The sequence below is a fragment of the Xyrauchen texanus genome, chromosome 20, assembly GCF_025860055.1.
Source record: "Xyrauchen texanus isolate HMW12.3.18 chromosome 20, RBS_HiC_50CHRs, whole genome shotgun sequence".
Taxonomy (NCBI): domain Eukaryota; kingdom Metazoa; phylum Chordata; class Actinopteri; order Cypriniformes; family Catostomidae; genus Xyrauchen; species Xyrauchen texanus.
In genome coordinates this window covers 19474990-19494604 of record NC_068295.1, presented here as the reverse complement: position 1 = coordinate 19494604, position 19615 = coordinate 19474990, and the positions used below count along the sequence as shown (strand labels likewise).

The 19615-nt window shown below is 36.8% G+C and overlaps 2 protein-coding genes across 5 annotated transcripts; both read left to right on the top strand.

The window, feature by feature from the left end:
• The first annotated feature begins 761 nt into the window (after window positions 1-761).
• slc17a5 (solute carrier family 17 member 5) lies at window positions 762-12128 on the top strand. 4 transcript variants are annotated; one of them, XM_052151520.1, is made up of 12 exons: window positions 762-860; window positions 1701-1849; window positions 5115-5302; window positions 5840-6073; window positions 6400-6487; window positions 6579-6665; window positions 7375-7493; window positions 8713-8874; window positions 9477-9609; window positions 9774-9921; window positions 10071-10161; window positions 11364-12128. In XM_052151520.1, exons 2-12 carry the CDS (start codon window positions 1765-1767, stop codon window positions 11493-11495), a joined length of 1467 nt encoding a protein of 488 aa, XP_052007480.1. In that variant the 5' UTR covers window positions 762-860; window positions 1701-1764; the 3' UTR covers window positions 11496-12128. The 4 variants fall into 4 exon arrangements, with proteins under 4 accessions (XP_052007480.1, XP_052007482.1, XP_052007479.1 ...); XM_052151522.1 differs by lacking the exon at window positions 5115-5302; XM_052151519.1 differs by having other exon boundaries at window positions 837-1849.
• Window positions 12129-13215: 1087 nt separating this feature from the next.
• On the top strand, window positions 13216-19138 carry LOC127661000 (elongation factor 1-alpha 1-like). Its single transcript, XM_052151523.1, has 8 exons — window positions 13216-13373; window positions 14662-14845; window positions 14942-15121; window positions 15226-15522; window positions 17010-17160; window positions 17245-17501; window positions 17593-17827; window positions 18346-19138. Exons 2-8 carry the CDS (start codon window positions 14702-14704, stop codon window positions 18468-18470), a joined length of 1389 nt encoding a protein of 462 aa, XP_052007483.1. The 5' UTR covers window positions 13216-13373; window positions 14662-14701; the 3' UTR covers window positions 18471-19138.
• The last annotated feature ends 477 nt before the right edge of the window (window positions 19139-19615 follow it).

The window sequence follows — 19615 nt, the reverse complement described above, 5'->3', positions numbered from 1 at the left end:
TACCGCAAGTTAAACAGCACATGTGCGGAGAAAATCATAGACACCAGCTCTTCTCCCTCACACACCTGTGCAGCTCCAGAATGAGAAGCAGGGCAGGGAAAATAATGTCGGATCGCTGCCACCATGGACACTTTTATAAACATAGACACTTCTGTGATCTCTCTATCTGATATTTCATCTCATTGACATGCTCCTAACATCATCACACTGAGTGTAGTATAGTTAATGATTGTCATTCGGGATAATATTCATTAAACTGTTCATTAAAAAAAATTCATAGTAATTTTATTATCCCTTTAAAGATTGGGACCATGGCTGTAAAATGTTCCTAAAAATATCCCTTTCGTGCTTTTGAGAAGTGTATGTAGGCAGCTAATGTTCTTACAATGTAAATCTGCGCAGAAATATCTTGTTTACTCTACTTTGCACACGTTCGTATTGTTATAATCAGTATAAAATGCATTGTTTATTGAACAGATCCGCATTGCTTTCTGTTACTGGGATGGTGGGGTTAGTGTACATTGTGTATATAATATACATAATTTATGAAAATAGGTAAATAAATTTGGCTGGGATAACTTTATTTCATCAATTTGATTATTTATACATTTATAATGCATTTAACATTTTTTGGGAGTTTAATACGAGGTTCACTGAGACATAGCCAATTTTATTTGTATTTTTGTATCTGTGCTGGGAGTATATGTAGCTTTTTAAAATTTATTTTAAAATGAGAATCGCGTCACCATATCATATGGTGACGCGGATTGTCGTGTATGCTAATGAGACTGGAGCTGGACTTTGCATACAAACTCTAAAGACACTGCAGCCCGAGTAGCGGAATCAGTTGGGAAAAGATGGTAAAACATTTATGTGTATTTTATACTGTGACTAGTTGGAAAACAGACCATACAGAAGAGGTAATGAGCGTTATTCGAGGCAAATGTATACTAAAGTAATAGCCGCAAAGCCATAGCGGAAGTAGCTTTACCCTACAGTTATTCGTGTGGAAAAAGTCTTTCGGATAAACAGTCTTTGTCACAGTTTTTTTTATTTTTTATTTAATTTATTATGAGTTACAAAAATAGACTATATTCACGGACTGTGATGACGCGTTTCCGCATTATTTATCAGCGTAAATGTCGCATTTTTAATATTATAATTTTTTTTTAAATGTTGAATGTAAATTTATAACATTATGCTTTTGTTTTATATTACCCTGGAATTATATATAAAAAATACATTACCACAGCAAATATTATTTGGAGTTTATAAGGGGTTTATGCAGCGAGAGTGACAGTTAATTTGGCATCTTCTCCCATTTTACTATCTTAATCCACCACTCTCTATTTTTGAACTCTTCTGGAAAGTAATTCAAACATAATAGTTGGATTTTTTTATTTTGCTCTTGGAGCAAATGGGTAAGTAAAAATAATATTTGCTGCGATCTCCCATTCACCGCTGTCGAGGTTTACCCTGCAAACGTATACTTCCGCGTTTCAAAACCCGGAGTGTGAAAAAGGTATATTGTAACAACAGCAATCTGAAACTTTAATTTGACTTTATTTATCTTGAAACAGTTCATTTAAAAATCCAGTGAATAAAATATTTGTTTTTCTTGGTGGGTCTCGTGTCCAAGGAGTTCAAGCGATCAAAGGGCTTTTATTTTGATATGTCTCTATGCTGACGGTGAAAAACAGGTTCCGTGTTGGTGTTGTGCTGTTTTGTGCCACTGGTCAGGCGGTCAGATCTCAGCAGCTGAAGATGGAGCATTTATCATCAGACTCCGAAACTGAAGAACATGTGCAGCCTTTACTTCGCCGAAAAGACACCGGGGATATTCAGAAAGGTAACAAATCGGAATATGTATATATCTATATTTGTATATTTAATGTACATTTAAAAGTGCCATGTATTTAACAATAGTACGTAGGTACCATACGTGTCATAATATTACTACACAGTTAGAATGCAGATATAATAGTTTGACTTCATTAATCTACGGCTCTGTTATGTGTAGTTTGTACTGTAACTTGGTGGTATAAATAACTTCCCAAGTTCGGTAAATCCTACTTTAAACTCAGTAGCCATGACATATGTTCTGAATTCAGTCATGTAATGTAGAATAATTCTTGCATATCGCGCGACTCTAGGCTGCAAAAGTGGTTTAATATTATTATTATTATTTTACGTTTTTGCCTTGATTTTATTCTCGGTGTTTGGAGCACTTCTATAGTCTTCTATCTATAGTCAAGCAGGTGACTTCTCATACAAAAATGACCTATAGTTTATTTTTCTGTTGTAAAGCCATAGTTAATTAATACTTGTTCATCTTTAATCAGTGTAAAACATATTTTTAGGAACTTTGTCAAGTTTAAATGTGTTTGCTTGACGGCAGTAGTGTGCCTAATGTTAAGCAGGGATGGGCGTTATGGCTCTTTTTTTTATTTATTTACGATATTTGATATGTATCACGATGATTATGTATTTGTTCTGAAATTACATTTAAAGTGTTTTTTAATCAAAGGAACCTTCATATCAACCAAACAGTCACTGTAGCCGATTATACTGAAAATATTTAATGCATGAAATAAAAATCTAAATAAAATGGAGTAATGTTTTCTACAGTTTTTCACTAAATTAACACAAGAACAATATTTAATATTTTTCATCTAGATGCACCTATACAGTAAATACAGTAAAGAAAAACAATTTTTACCTGCTTCTGCTTTCACACACACACACACACACACACGCACACACATACATACACACACAAAACTGAATAAAAAGGGTGTGCAAAAACTTTTTGAGGTGCTGTTGAGTTATTATTATTATTATTGTTGTTATAATTATGAGGATTGTATTTGTTTTGTACAATAGTAATACATTTAGTAAAATTTACTTCACTTGTGCTGTCCTATTAACTTCACATTCACCTTGTGCTTTTATTTTGGTGGAACACTGAATGTTGCTCATTACAAACCTGGTGAAACGTGGTCACCTCCTCCTTTTCTGTGAAACCGTGTCCTGTTTATAGATATGTTAGTTAACTTTTAGTGGTTATAAAAGTTTGGAATTGCTTGGAAGTGTGATCTTGCAGTGCTTTGCTTTCACAATGCATTCAAACTGCGAAGCGTATCATGAGCTCTGCTCGTGAACACAGAACAGTCTTTTGTGGTTTAATATTCATATATGACTGTACTGAGATTTTGATGTTATTTTGACAAATTGTGCAGTCCTGATGGATCATAAAATTTGTCAAATGACAGGCTTTTTAGTAAACGTAGTGATGAAATAAAAATCACATAGTCGTCACTATATTGTTTAATTGTATCCATCCATCCATCCATCCATCTTCAACCGCTTATCCGAAGTCGGGTCGCGGGGGCAGCTGCTCCAGCAGGGGGCCCCAAACTTCCCTATCCCGAGTCACATTAACCAGCTCTGACTGGGCGACCCCGAGGCGTTCCCAGGCCAGTGTGGAGATGTAATCTCTCCACCTAGTCCTGGGTCTTCCCCGAGGCCTCCTCCCAGCTGGACGTGCCTGAAACACCTCCCTAGGGAGGCGGCCAGGGGGGCATCCTTACCAGATGCCCAAACCACCTCAACTGACTCCTTTCAACGCAAAGGAGCAGCGGCTCTACTCCGAGCTCCTCACGGATGACTGAGCTCCTCACCCTATCTCTAAGGGAGAAGCCCGCCACCCTTCTGAGGAAGCCCATTTCGGCCGCTTGTACTCGCGACCTAGTTCTTTCGGTCATGACCCAACCTTCATGACCATAGGTGAGGGTAGGAACAAAAATTGACCGGTAGATCGAGAGCTTTGCCTTTCGGCTCAGCTCTCTTTTCGTGACAACGGTGCGATAGAGCGAGTGCAATACCGCCCCTGCTGCCCCGATTCTCCGGCCAACCTCCCGCTCCATTGTCCCCTCACTCGTGAACAAGACCCCGAGGTACTTGAACTCCTTCACTTGGGGCAAAACCTCGTTTAATTTTATATCGCCAACAAAATCATCGTGAATATATATATATATATATATATATATATATATATATATATATATATATATATTAGTGAATTTTCAATATATCAACCAGCCCTAATGCCAAGTTACCAGACCTCTATTGTCAAACTGTTATGAGGTTGACTGATATATCGTTATACTGATTTATCGGTGCCGATGGTTGCTTTTTAGATCTATCGGTTATCGGTAAAGATAAATGCTGATTGTTGCAGATAGTTTTTATTATTATTATAACTCCTCTTTTTCCACCGCTGGAAAGTTCTACAGTTAGAACTCTTTGTTTCTGCTGTGTAGCCGCGACCTCTAGAGGTGAAATAAAAGCAATCACTGACTTTGCGTGGAGTTTGTTGTGCGAAGTTACTATTACTATTAATGAATGATGATCAACTGTTGATGAATTATTTCTTATTCAGTATGTATTAGCTTATAGTTTTTAAATTGTAATGCATTGTAGATGAATGTAAGTATGCATGTTTTGTTTCCCTTATCTGTTTGTGTGAGCTAGGAGTCCCCTGTGTATTGCTGGTGTATTGTAATTACATTTATATTTCTGGTGATTATGTTCATTGCACAATAAGTGGCATATGGGATTTTATTAATTTTGGACTCTTATTGCCTCTTGTCTGTGCCTGTTACAGTAAGCAAAGATATAGATTTTTTTTTTACATTTAGTTTAATTTATTTTTATTGATCCATTATCAGCATTTTCCACCAGCTGAGTTATTGCAGTTAGTTAAATCCACTATCGGTTGATCTCTAATAACAATAACCAGTAACTATATTGTTTCTGGAAACTGATTATCATGGTATATTTTCGTCTGCCTTAATGAAAAAAATGTTCAAGGCTATTTAGGTTGCACACTATTATCTGGAATATTTATTGATAGTTGCTTAGTTTGCATAGACTGGTGTAGTTTGAGGGGTAGTTTACTCAACAATACAAATGCTTTCACTTAGTTACCCTAATTTTGTTCCAACCCTGTATGACTTTCTTTCTTCCTTTAAGCTGTTTCTCTTCAAAAGACTTCACTGCACTTGTAAGAATTTGTCTTTGTGTTTGACAATGGTTTCTGTTTGTTCTTGCAGCTCCATCTTGCTGCTCTTCACGTTATGGGCTGGCCTTATTGTCTTGCTATGGCTTCTTTGTGGCATATGCGCTAAGAGTGAACCTTAGTGTGGCAATGGTGGACATGCTGAAAAACAGCTCCAGTGCCAATACCAGTTCCTCTGAATGCCCTCACCACAGCAGCCCTGTACCCAAACACAATCACACCGTAAGGGCATCTTACTGCTAACTAGTCTTGCATATTTCATAAGTAACCCCCCCATGGTGACCAATTACAAGACCTTATACACTTTCTTTTATCTGGTGTATATATACATTTTAACCTAAAGTCTTGATGTTGAATAATAATAATCATCATAATTACTTATATGTCAGATACCTAAATATTAGCTGTAACTTGACATTTGAGTGTCCTCGGCTTGCTGCTCCTTGCAGATTTTCTTTTTTGCCATGTCATCAAAGACAGGAAATGTGTGTAAGCGTAATATAATATTACATACGGGTATACACATATTACAGCTTCAGTTTTTTCAGTAATTTAAGACCAAACTTGAGATTGTAGAACACTTAATCGTATTTGGTTATAAAGATGCAGGCCATATCCAGAATTGGCTAGCTTAAAATAAAATCCACCTGATGTATGTCTACATCACATCAGAATGTCTCCTAAGTCTAGATATGTGAATAAATAGCACCAGCTGCAGATGAATTGGGGATATTTTATAATGTTTATATGTCTCAACAGGCCCGTGTGCATGACTGGAATTCCGAGACTCAGGGCTGGATTCTGGGCTCTTTTTTCTACGGATATATCCTTACTCAGATACCAGGTGGCTATTTGGCACGCAAGTATGGTGCTAAATGGCTCTTGGGTATTGGCATCCTTTGCACTGTGATCTTCACCATGCTGACTCCTCTTGCTGCTGATCTGGGAGCTGGTTACCTCATCGCTGTCAGAGTGTTGGAAGGTATTGGGGAGGTAAGCTAAATTACATAAATATGTTAATTACCTAATCATTTGTTCAAACTTTGATTTGAAATCATTGTGTCCTATTGTTATCAAAGATGGAAATAGCTGTCATTAAAGGGATAGCTCATCCAAAAATGAAATTTCTGACATCATTTATTCACCCCCAAGATTTTCCTAAGCCATGTGACTTTGTTACCTCTGGCAAAACACAAATGGAGATGTTTGGCAGAATAGCAGCCTCAGTCACTAAATATTCATTTTGTGGTGAACTATCCCTTTAATTTAGAAATATAAAGGTAGTTTGAAAAGGTTGGTTGTTATTCTTGGGCTGCCAGGGTGTGTCATTTCCTGCTATGCATGCAATGTGGGCATCATGGGCCCCACCTCTGGAGAGAAGTCGACTGCTCACTATCTCTTATGCAGGTACGCTTGAACACATAAAATATTTATACATTATTTCTGCAGTGTTTGTGTGTACTTGTTCCATTATTCCTTATTTCTTCCCTTTTTAAAGGTGCTCAGTTGGGAACTGTAGTGGCCCTCCCCCTGTCTGGCCTGATATGCTTTTACCTAGACTGGACATATGTCTTTTATATATTTGGTAAGTTTCATAGCGCCATAACTTTAATTGTGATGTGTTCTGGCATCTGTAATGGAGCCACTTATAATAGATTGCAATAGTCAGGTTCCTGAAGTAAAAATCCTATTCGTTTTCTCCATAGGAAAATAGATTTTTAACGATAACTAAGACCGGCCTACCGAGAGAGTTCCCAAGTTGGTAATCTGTGGTATATGCCTCTGTTGAAGCCACCTTGAAGCTAGTTGGATTTGACTTATGGCTTAGAACTCTTTTTATTAAGTACTTTACAAAATCTATGGAAAAAATGAGCAGGTAAAATACTTCTTGAACCAAGACGGCTGAAAATGTTTGGAAAAACCTGTTGCACTATGTTGGTTTGAGAGGCCTGACTGGACCGGACATAAATACATTGGCTTAACCAGGTGTGTTAGTTTGAGGTGGGACTATATACCTGTTTTCATGAAGTGTTTGTACCTGAAGTTTGTCCAGTTTTTGAAACATGTTTGAAAAGTATTTATTTCTGCAAAGCTGTTTTGTGCCACCAGTGGTGTAGAAATGACAACTTTTATCTTTAACATTGATTTAAAAATACATTTGCTGATATCTTGTATTGCAATATCATCTAGTACTCTATACTTCTATGGTAACTATATTTGCATAGCCTCTGATTAAATAATGTTGCAGTATTGATGCACGTGATATGATATTTATTTTTCTCTATGTTTTACAGGTGCTGTTGGTTTACTCTGGTTTATCCTTTGGACTTGCCTGGTCAGTAACACTCCCAGCTCACACAAAAGGATATCAGAGGTTGAGAGGACCTACATAACGTCATCTTTAAAAAATGAGGTAGGCACCATTAAATGTGTTTTACATGGGAATATTCAAGCATTTATCACACAAGCAAAAGTGCACAAGGGATAATCACAGGCTTGCTGATATTCAGTACAACAGCACACTCGCTTCTGTGATATTGCTTTTATACAGAAGCATGAGAAACAAGAAGTTGTTATTATTAAGATACGTTTCAGACAAAATTGGGTCAGTTGGGTTGTATTTTTCCTCCACCAATGAAAGTAGTTTCCAAAGCAACATCATCAACTTGCGGAGTAATATGAACAGTGAAATGTCCCGGTGCTGTTATGCAGATGAAATATCAGCACTCTTGGTTTTAAGTTATTCTCAAACCAATTAATGCTATGTATGACTCATTAACAGTGTTGGGTGTAATCTAATTACAAAGTCATTAGTTAATGTAATCTAATTACTTTAGTAAAAAAATGTTTTATAATGTATAGGGATGTCATAAAATATCTATATATATATATATATATCTATCGATTATTGATCGGAATTATATTTTACCAATATGTTTTTGAGGCATCGATATATAAAAATTAGCCGACATTTAAATTAGAAGACCAATTCGCATGCTTTCCAATACACTCAGTTGGCCTCTTTTTAAGATTAACAAAATTTGGTAGAAATTAAATAATTGTTTCTAATTTTAGAACGCGCCATGTTGTCCGCCAGATGCGTCCGGTGTGTGACCCCCTTTAAGTTACCCTGGTGCTCACACTTTATTAAAGTTGTGTTAAGAAATATGTCTGAAGAGACAAAGACAACTGTGCAAAGAGCAGCACTATTTATGCCAGGAAAAACATCCTTATATATATATATATATATATAATTATCAGGACGATCTTCCGATTATCGACGCGTGAAAAATGCATTAAGTACATTATAGGGTTATGCTTATTTCATATATATATTATGTATGTAGAATACATGAATTAAGACCCCATAACAAGTCATTGAGAAGGAGAAATGTGAGGTGCTGAGTGTATGACTTGTGTGTAAAGATAAACAAAATAAATTAATTTGAATTTGTTGAGCGGAAATGTTTTTTAGAAAGTAACTTAAAAGTAAATTAATTAGTAATGTAATTGCTTTTTCAACAAAGTAATCTGATCTAATTAGTATTTTGTAGTTTATTATTATTTTTAATGAACTTGCCCAACACTGCTTATTAATGTATATGTTATAACTATGCCATTTTCTGCTGCAGATGTCTCCAACCACAGACTACATCCCATGGATATCGATCCTCAAGTCTTTGCCATTATGGGCCATAGTTGTGGCACACTTTTCTTACAACTGGACATTTTACACTCTGTTGACTCTCTTACCCACTTACATGAATGATATACTTGGATTCAGCATCCAAAAGGTGAGTGCAAAACTTATCTTAGAGCTCGTTCATTCTCATCAGAAGTATTTGTATTTTAAAACTTTGAATGCTTTATATGTTCATGTTAAAGATTATCATACATCCGTGACTTCTTCTTAAAGGTGCTGTAAGCAATTATTTTTTTATTTTTTTTTCATGGAAAGGTATGCAAATATTGTTAATTAAATATTTGCCCTGAGATATCTTTGTGACAGCTCTAGACTCTGCAAACACAACAGTGTCTGCAATTTTTCACTTTCTCAAAGTATAGTTGTTGCAGCGAATTACTAAGCTATAATGCATTTTATGCCATGTTGTTCATAACAGTTGTCAGTTGAGGGTGCTATTTTACTACTGTTGCTTTTAACAACCGTTTCTGCTCCCATTAAAGCACATTGAAAAGGGGAAGTGGCTAATCCAACAGCTCAGTCTCATGAAAGTAGAACGGCTCTAATCGCTTTCAGCACCTTTAACCACTAGCTATACCGTTGTGTATATCAAACAATGTAAACAATGCCAGAAAACATTTGAAGAGGATTATAGTTTGTATTTAAGGACCGCATGATGTTTAATAAAGTGTGAACTCATTGGATCACTCTTAGAATGGCATGCTCTCGGCTCTGCCTTATCTTGGTTGTTGGTGTCTGGCTCTGTTGGGTGGGCAGCTGGCAGACCTCCTCAGAGAGAAATATCTCATCCGCACAGTAATGGTGCGCAAGGCTTTCACTATAGTAGGTAAGGCAATCATAAGACACTTTACACAAAGAGGAAGTATGGTGACCTATGCAACTTTCAGACAGTGCTGATGGGGTGATTAAAATGCTGTTGATATGCAGTCCATTAAGGCTTTTTTAAACCAATTAATTTATCTGTGTGTGTCTTATTTCTAATGTGCCCAGGAATGATAGGGCCAGCTGTGTTTCTGGTGGCTGCTGGCTATACCGGATGTAACTACTACTATGCTGTTGCCTTCCTCTCCATCTCTTCCTCTCTAGGGGGCATTTCAGCCTCTGGATTTAACATCAACCATTTGGATATTGCTCCCTCGTAAGACAACACTTCTTTTAGCAATCATTTTGGTTTAGGAGAACTTTTTGGGCATGAAATCCATTTCATTAGTTAATTTTGATTGAAGCATTTATAAACAATGCTGAGAAATTTGTGACATAATCATTTAAAACCTGTTTCCTTCACAGCTATGCTGGGATATTGCTTGGGATCACAAACACATTTGCCACTATACCCGGCATGGTGGGGCCTGTAATTGGAAGCTCACTGACCAAATCTGTAAGTTCTAGTTTCTAACCTTACTATATGGGGTCATATCATAATTTGTGAAATAACCTGTTCCATCATTTTGAGTCTTTGACCCTGAGACACATTTCAAGTTTTATGCATTAAAGTGAAAAGGAAAGCATTTCAGTTATTTTAGCCAACATTTAAATAATGATACACTCACTGAGCACTTTATTAGGAACACCTGAACACCTGCTTATTCATGCGATTATCTAATCAGCCAATCTTGTGGCAGCAGTATGGGTCAGGAGCTTCTGTAACTGCTGATCTCCTGGGATTTTCACGCACAATAGTCTGTAGAGTATGTTCAGAATGGTGCCAAAAACAAAAAAGATCCAGTGAGTTCAGTTCTGCTGACAGAAATGCATTGTTAATTAGAGAGGTCAATGGAGAATGGCCAGACTGGTTTCGGGCTGACAGAAAGGCTAGGGTAACTCAGATAACCACTCTGTACAATTGTAGTGAGCAGAATACCATCTCAGAATGCACAACACGTCTAACCTTGAGGCGGATGGGCTACAACAGCAGGAGACCACGTCGGGCACTTTATTAGGACCATAGTGTTCCTAATGATGTGCTCAGTGAGTGTTTATTGACAGTGATTTGAAAGCAGAAACAAAATTACAGTATATTGTTAGAAAGCTTAGTCTTTCCTTCTTGCTATAATGATTAAAACTCAAAATATGTTTCTAGGTCAAAGTGACTCAAAATAGTAGAGCAGGACGCATATAATTTTTTCATTCCTCAGATCCAGTTATAATGTTAGTAAAGGTTTCTTTCGCAAACCAATTCTATAGTAGACTTCTCTTTGCATGTGAAGTGGCTGACAACACTCTGGGTCAATTTAGTTGACCCGTCCTTCAGTAACAATTTCTTTGCAAACACTGCATTACATTGTCAGAAGATTATGAAACCATTTGTATTTTTTTGGACAGCTAGTTGAAGGAAGTTTTGAGATCTAAAAGTTACAGTATATTTACATAGTATCAAAAAAAATATATTTCATGAGATCAAGCTAAAATTGTTTTTAATGATAAGACACCTTTCCTGAAGGTGCACAACATTTATCACATACTTTACATCACTATTCTGCTTCCCTGTAATTAAATATTTTGACTGATGTATGGATTATCATCTGATCTTAAATTTCATGACAATGCAGTAACAAATGCTTAATATTTGCTTTAATCTAGAAGACCATTGCAGAGTGGCAAATTGTGTTCTACATCTCAGCGGGAATCAATGTGTTTGGAGCCATTTTCTTCACATTATTTGGGCAGGGTACAGTCCAGCCCTGGGCTGTCCAGAGAAACCACATCCAATAAACCGTGAGCAATTTCCAAAAGGACACTAATAATGAGTATTGCACAATGCTATTTTTATTACTATTATTATTCATGTAATATACCATGCAAAGACACCATGACTTTGGGTAAATTTAGTTGGTAATGTCTGGATTGTCAAAATTTTCAAATTTATTTTTACTATAAATTTCTAATTTGTACATTTCAGGTTTCTTTTTTCTATTATTCTAAGGTGAGATAAAATAAAAATAATTAAGTGAAGGAATGAATACATTATATAGATGAAATATACAGTAATTGTAAAAATATAAAACGGTTGATCACCATGTTGGATCTTTTGTAGCAGTTTCCTCTTGTACTTCTTATGCCTTACCTTGTCATTAGCACAATATGCCTTGTGTTATACCTTTGTGCACAAGCAACAACAGTTTGAAAGGGACATATTTTCTCTTGTTTAAATCATGGCTGGTATTGAGATTTCAGCCTTTTTTAACTGATTTATGTTTACATTTTTTTTTTGTATTTTTTGTTTACAAAGTCAAATAAAGTATAAAAACTGTGTAAACACTGTATCTTGTATAATCTGTGGTTTGTAAAAATGCTACACCACATGCTTCATATTGGAATTCCAGTGCATATCAAATAAAATTATTACACTCATTTTTTGTTGACTTTCATAATGTTGATTGTGTAGTAGGTTACAACAGGGCTAAAGGCCCCCTGGGGTAAAAGGCTCCTTTGATTTGATTTTCTCACAAAACAGTAAACGGCAACAAATTGGCATTTGCCAATGCAAATCCCTGAACATCTCATTTATTTTTTAGACAAAATACTTTATCATTTTCAGTTTTGTTTAAAGTGATTAAATCAAAAGTGTTATTGTTTCTTTTTAGCAACTGCCCAATAAGTGTATTTGGGGTAAAAAGCCCCTGTTGCAGGGGTTAAAGGCCCCCATAAACAATATTTGTTATAAGTGGGGCAGATTGATTTGTTATGAAAATGTTTAAAGCGGAATCACATTGACTGATACAATCACACATTTATACAATGTCAAATGTAATGAACAAAAAAATGGCTAACCCTTTTCTGAAGTGGTTAAATAACCTATTATCTTAATTGGTTACTCAAAAAAAGTGTCTTGCTGTTTCACAAGTATTTACCTAAGTTGACAAATTTTGCCCTATAACTATTGTCCATACATTTACATAATATCAGTATAACACCCCTGGGGACCTCTTACCCCATAAGAGGGAGAGGAAGTATTTTGCCACAAGTGTGGTGTAAAATTCTCCCTCTTCACCTTTAAAAAAATAAATAAAATGAAAACAATGTTCCGTTATTTATATTCCATCAATATTCAATAAAAAGAAATGTATTGTTTTTAATCTTGATACACTTTGTGACCAGAAAAAAAAAATCCTTAAGGTGTACTTTTAGCCCCGGCGTAATATACCATATTAATTCTAATATTCTAGTTTATATATATATATATATATATATATATATATATATATATATATTTAAGGAGTCACGTATTGCTGCATCACAACGAATTATGTGCAAATGACAGGCTATTAGTCCAAGGGATATTCGAATTGTTTATCGATGTAAACACCCGCTAGACGGACGTTTTTCCGTGTCAAGTAAAAAGAACTTCAACTTTAACCGCGTCTACAGACATTACCCTCTCCTTTAGAACAAATGTTTTTTTATTTATTTTTTATCTTGCTTTCTGGTAGCAGCCTGCATCCTTTGAGACTGTCTAGTGCGCTCTATGATGTAGGCAGCAGTGTTTTGCACGTTTGCGCATGGGCAGTCGCTTCCGTCTGCATTATAACGAGATCAGACGCGCCGCTAAACCTCTTCAGCACCGCTCCAGTACACCGAGCACACGCGCAGGTACAGTACCCACTCACAATCACACGCACCTTTATCTGCGTATTTGAGACTAAAGCCATCTTAATTTGTCAGTATTTATATATGTCGATCTGCAATCGATACACATATTTCCTAAATATTTGCTTTTGTAATGCACCTTATTGATGCTTGCATTCGACATTGCGCTAGATGCAGGCTAGGAAAAGGGAGAACATGGCGGCAGCTGCAGGGGAAGGGATCGCACTTTTTAATTCCCTAGGCATATGAATGATCTCTGTTGCCTGTAATCCGTAGATGACCAATATTGAAATATTGCTAAGCAAATGAACACAAGGGGTTTCTGAAGCTTTTCCATAGGACTGATTCGAATATAATGTATGACAAGAATAATTTAGAACGCCTTTTAAAAAATGCGTCTCTGTTAGGTAACCACTACAAGAAATGTCCTTCTGTTAACCTCTCAAGTTAAGCAGGGAATTAGGTTCCTAACACTATTGGCAGGATGTCTCTTCTCTTTAAACGTCTGGGAATACTGAGCCTGCCAATATGAAATGATAGTGATGCAGTAAACTTACATATTGAGTGAGTCCATGATGTAATTTTAAATCGCTACCTGAATGGAATGTGAACTTCAGATTGACCAGCTGCTCTATTTATTATATATATATATATATATTTCTGGATTGTGATATATATTACATGAGTGGCTCACAAATGGCTGCCAGTCTTTTAAACTGGCAGAATCTTTACAAAATGGAGGTCTGAAGGACAAAGATGTCCCAAGCATTAAGAAAGGCATGCCCGGTCTGTTAATGCAGTTACTTTGCAGAGCTAGAAGTCTAAAGAGCTTGAAAAATTATAAACTTTGAGCTGCATGGTCTGAAGCTTGAAAACAGGTGATGGCACAGTGGATACTGTATTTGTTAACCAAATTTTTTGTCAGTGTTGTGGCTGTCTATTGGATAAAATTAAAATATAAAGACATTTCAAACTTAAAATTACAGAGGCTCAGAGAAGTTGTTTTGCTGGTATTTGCATAAGAAACTATTGAGAATATTACATCCACTTATGTCTAGGGATTTCATTTGCATACTCATTTGTGAGATCTGGAAGAACTACAGTTTCAGAACTACATGTTTCAGCGACCATATTACGAGAGATCATTCCCTTTATTCCCTCACATTAGTGGATTTTAAATTGTATGAAAAGCGTCCTATATCAAGTAAGTGGGGAAGGATCAGATGTGTAATTTAGTGTCTGGCGGTTGAAGCACATTGTACATTGACTGTTTGTTGGCTTCTGTGTAAAGTTTTGCAGATACACTGTCACTTTAAATAAAACAATCAGCCATGGGCAAGGAGAAGCTCCATATCAACATTGTGGTCATCGGTCATGTGGACTCTGGTAAGTCCACTACGACTGGCCACCTCATCTACAAGTGTGGCGGTATTGACAAGCGAACCATTGAGAAGTTTGAGAAAGAGGCTGCAGAGGTGAGATGTAATTGGATGACAATGGATAAGCCAACAAGCAATTAACAATTTTATTGGCACTATATAATGTTATATTAATGTGTGTGGCACCTGTAGATGGGAAAGGGCTCCTTTAAGTATGCCTGGGTGCTGGACAAGCTAAAGGCAGAGCGAGAGAGAGGAATAACTATTGACATCTCGCTGTGGAAATTCGAGACCAGCAAGTACTACGTCACCATAATTGATGCTCCGGGACACAGGGACTTCATCAAAAACATGATTACTGGGACCTCCCAGGTCAAACATTGAACAGGCATACAAGCAAATTTTATTCTTCTACCCTTTAACAATTATGTCATAAACGTTTGATGTTTAATCTGATGTTTACTCTGATCCTAAAGGCCGACTGTGCCGTGCTGATTGTGGCAGCAGGTGTTGGCGAGTTTGAGGCTGGCATCTCCAAGAATGGTCAGACAAGAGAGCATGCTCTTCTAGCCTACACTCTGGGTGTAAAGCAGCTGATTGTGGGTGTCAACAAGATGGATTCCACTGAACCCAGTTACAGCCAGAAGCGTTATGAGGAAATTGTGAAGGAAGTCAGCACCTACATCAAGAAGATCGGCTATAATCCTGATACAGTGGCATTCGTGCCCATCTCTGGCTGGAATGGAGATAACATGCTTGAGGCTAGTCCCAATGTAAGTATGACTAGGGTTTGGAACAGAAAACTTTGTTCAGAACCAGTTCTTTAAAAAAAAAAAATAATTTAACCACTTAATTTTAGGTTCGATTAATGGTTCATGAATGTGCTATATATCCTGTCGATGCAAATGAAATATCGTACTTTGACAGCATTTCAGCAGCTGTGTTGTCCAATTCCACAATGAATGACTACAGTAAGCCAGTTCTTTTAAATCTACATCGCAAAACATACAGAGCTACCAGTGTAGTCCGATTCCCGAACAAATAGCTCTTAAGTCCGATTATATTTCTGCATCAAACATACACCGTAGACTCCGCACACATTTATAGTTCTGTTGTGGATATACTGTATGCTTGCTCAAGTCATGTCGAAATAAATATTATGGCATATTTTAATGCTGCGCGCTGGAATGGAAAAAACAAACTAATCTAATAAATGAATAACTACTCGCTTGACCAGCACAGAATGTGCTTAAATCATTTTAAAGCTTAACAGCTGGAGTTTGTAATGCTTATACAAACAACTCGTAACAGCCGCTTTTTAGTTTGCTGACAAATTAGAAGTGTTCGGTCGGTTATCATAACTTATGAAATATGATTAACTGTACACATACCGTTATTATATCATACAGATTGGAAAGGTCTCTATAAATGAGTTTTATAAGTTTTGAACAGTGTGTTTTGTCACAATTTTGTTTGTAACTTAATGAAACATTAAACAGAACATAAAAATAACAGATGCTTCCGATTTAAAACTACTCCAATACAATATTATATGATGTATAGATCTTATAATCTTGGAGAAAATGTGACACTACATCAGATATCTTTTTTATCGATCTGGGGGACGGTCTCTGGTTACAAAGCACTCCAGTTACAGCTGTTGTGGTCTGCGCTGACAGTTAAGGTGCATGTCTACTGTGTAGGTTCAACGCAGAAGTATAAATCGGCCTTCTTTTTAATGCATCAAAAATATACAGCATGACTAGTGTAATACAGTTCCCGAACAAATGACTCTTAAGAGCTGGCTCTTTTTAGTGAATCACAAACTACATCAGTCGGCGTTGTTACTAAATTAATCTTACTGATGTTATGAGAGGCTTTTGTCATATACACCTTGAAATGAAATAATGGTTACTGTGTCATGTAATGTTGTACTTGAGGCTTGTGAAATTTAAATCAAGCAGTGCAGTCCCTGAAATGATCTCATCATTTGGCAACGGGCTGCTGAGGGCAGAAAATGCAATAAAAATGCAGTAAATGCATTTCTTATACCCAAACATTTCTTCCTCAAACATACTAACAGAATCATTAATGGGGAGATGAAGAATTGTTTCCATATGTCAATATGGATCATTGCGGAGTTACTTCATGAACTATCAGATTCTATATTTATGCAAAATGTCACCCAAGCGGATCAGCTTTAGGCAGTGTGGTAAAAAAGATTTATGTATTTGTAATAGCTTTTATGTCTTTACATTAGATGGCTTGGTTCAAGGGATGGAAGATTACCCGGAAAGAGGGTAATGCATCTGGGACCACACTTTTGGAGGCTCTGGACGCTATTCAGCCACCAACACGTCCAACTGACAAACCCCTCCGTCTGCCCCTTCAGGATGTCTACAAGATTGGAGGTTATAATTTCCGCACGCAAGCTCTAAACCAGATGATTTTTAGCTAACATAAATCATAGCATAATAAAATTTAATTTTTACTAGGTATTGGAACTGTCCCTGTGGGCCGTATCGAGACTGGCATTTTGAAGCCAGGTATGGTGGTGACCTTTGCCCCCGTCAACGTGACAACTGAGATCAAGTCTGTGGAGATGCATCACGAGGCTCTCTCAGAGGCCTTGCCTGGGGACAACGTTGGCTTCAATGTTAAGAACGTTTCCGTCAAGGACATCCGTCGTGGAAACGTTGCTGGAGACAGCAAAAACGACCCACCGCAGGAGGCAGCCAACTTCACTGCTCAAGTAAGCTCTTTATCCATAAACTTATAACCTTAATACTTTGTTGATACTGAAAGACAGAGTACACATTAAAGAGTTCATTCTTTCCCATCAGGTCATCATCTTGAACCATCCAGGGCAGATCAGTGCTGGCTACGCTCCTGTGCTGGATTGCCACACTGCGCACATAGCCTGCAAGTTTGCAGAGCTGAAGGAAAAGATTGACCGTCGCTCTGGAAAGAAGCTTGAGGACAACCCGAAGAGCCTCAAGTCAGGAGATGCGGCCATTGTCGAAATGATTCCTGGGAAGCCCATGTGCGTGGAGAGCTTTTCAGAGTATCCTCCTCTGGGTAAGTGCTATCAAGAAGCAAAATGATAAATTGCTTCATTTATAGAATTTTTTATTGATAGAATGGCATTCTTCTTTTTGACAGTAAATATGTAAAATACAATCCAGATGTTTGTTGTACAAAAAGAAAAGCCTCTGATTACCAATTTTCAAGAACGGTGCAACTAGACCTTGCTAATTTTTAAAGGGACAATTCACACCAAAATTAAAATTCTATCATTTATTCACCTTCATATTGTTCCAAAACCATATTACTTTTTTCTTGTGGAACACAAGAGGAGATTTTAGGCTAAATTTGAGTCCCCACTCACATTTAATTGCATGGAGCAAAAAAAGGGTAATTAATGAGAATAGCAAAGGTGAGTGAATGAGGACAGAATTAAAATTTTGCTAAATTTAAACTATCCATTTAAAAACATTGCACCCACTTTCTGTATCCCAAGTGGCTTGATCAGTTGTAGCATAATGGGAATTGAAAAAGAAACTGGTTGAATGAAAACAATGCTTTTTGGTTTGCAGGTCGTTTTGCTGTGCGTGACATGCGTCAGACGGTTGCAGTGGGTGTTATTAAGGGAGTGGAGAAGAAGACCCCAACGAGTGGAAAAATCACCAAGTCTGCTCAGAAAGCCCAGAAGGCCAAATGAATGTTGTGTTTGACTGCCAACTCCAGAGACACATATGAAAAAGCAGAAGCCATCCAGCTCTTCTATCCCATTGGCTACTTAGGTTTCATAGTCAGAGACTGCTATATAGTTCCAATGCATCGCAAAAGTATCAGAAGGAAAAAATACAAACAAAGCAGTCCTTTAGATGACTCTAATTTGTATGTTGACTCGTAAGTCTTACATTCATGCCATGTAACTTATTCAATAGTGTTTTTAATAGTTGTGCTCTGCTCTTCAATTATGGCTGTGATTTTACCATATGTGACTTTAAAATCTTTAGAGGTCTGACTTCTGCTCTGGAGTGCAGTTTTAGCCTGTTTTTTTTACAACATTGTCTTGCATTGTTTTAGCTATTGTTTGCAAAAATACCATGTGTTCAGTATCCACTGATGGGAAGTGTCATAAAAGACACTATTTAGTAGACTTTAAGAACCTGTATGTTTAGTTTGGCAAAACAATGAATATCTAAAATAGTCACTGTCTGGGCTCTTGCAATCTTTGACACACTGACAGCTTTATGTTTAGCACTTTGACTGGCTTAGCGTAGGCTAACCCTGCACAAGCACTTGATTACTTTAACTGGCATTAGCTACTGCACCTTACTGTGAAAAAAGAAAAGCTTTCATGTCATATTAAAGATGTCTCAACCATAATTGTGTTGTTTGTTTTCATTTAATTTTTTACAGGAGATGCTACAGCAAAAAAGGCAGCAGAAGTTGTTTAAAAGCTTTATGAATCTGTTGAACATTTATGTATTATTATTAAAAACATTTAGCTTAAAATTATTTAGAACAAAATGAATAACTTATGGTTAGTTCACCTATTCTGAATACATTTGCTTCTGAACATAATAAGTAAACAAGCTCATCAGTGTCCTTCAAATATACCCATTGGCAACCTAAAAACAAACATTTAAAATACCATTTGACAAAGTATATCTGCTAAAATATTTCTTCTTGGTACTGTTTAAAACATACATTCTTATGCCAAAGAATGTCACAAGAGATCAGCTTATAAAATTGGACTTTGCAAATATTTTGATATAAAAGGGACCAGGACCTTTTATTCCCATTACCGGTTGTACTTATAATATTAGTCAATGATGGCCTATTTTATGAGAAACC

Excerpts from the sequence above, each read along its gene's own strand:
- LOC127661000 (XM_052151523.1), top strand. The coding sequence starts at position 14,702 with ATGGGCAAGGAGAAGCTCCATATCAACATTGTGGTCATCGGTCATGTG. Across the intron at positions 15,523-17,009 it reads TGCTTGAGGCTAGTCCCAAT|ATGGCTTGGTTCAAGGGATG; the intron begins GTAAGTATGACT and ends TCTTTACATTAG. Across the intron at positions 17,828-18,345 it reads TTCAGAGTATCCTCCTCTGG|GTCGTTTTGCTGTGCGTGAC; the intron begins GTAAGTGCTATC and ends TTTGGTTTGCAG.
- slc17a5 (XM_052151519.1), top strand. The coding sequence starts at position 1,681 with ATGCTGACGGTGAAAAACAGGTTCCGTGTTGGTGTTGTGCTGTTTTGT. Across the intron at positions 1,850-5,114 it reads CACCGGGGATATTCAGAAAG|CTCCATCTTGCTGCTCTTCA; the intron begins GTAACAAATCGG and ends TTGTTCTTGCAG. Across the intron at positions 5,303-5,839 it reads TACCCAAACACAATCACACC|GCCCGTGTGCATGACTGGAA; the intron begins GTAAGGGCATCT and ends ATGTCTCAACAG.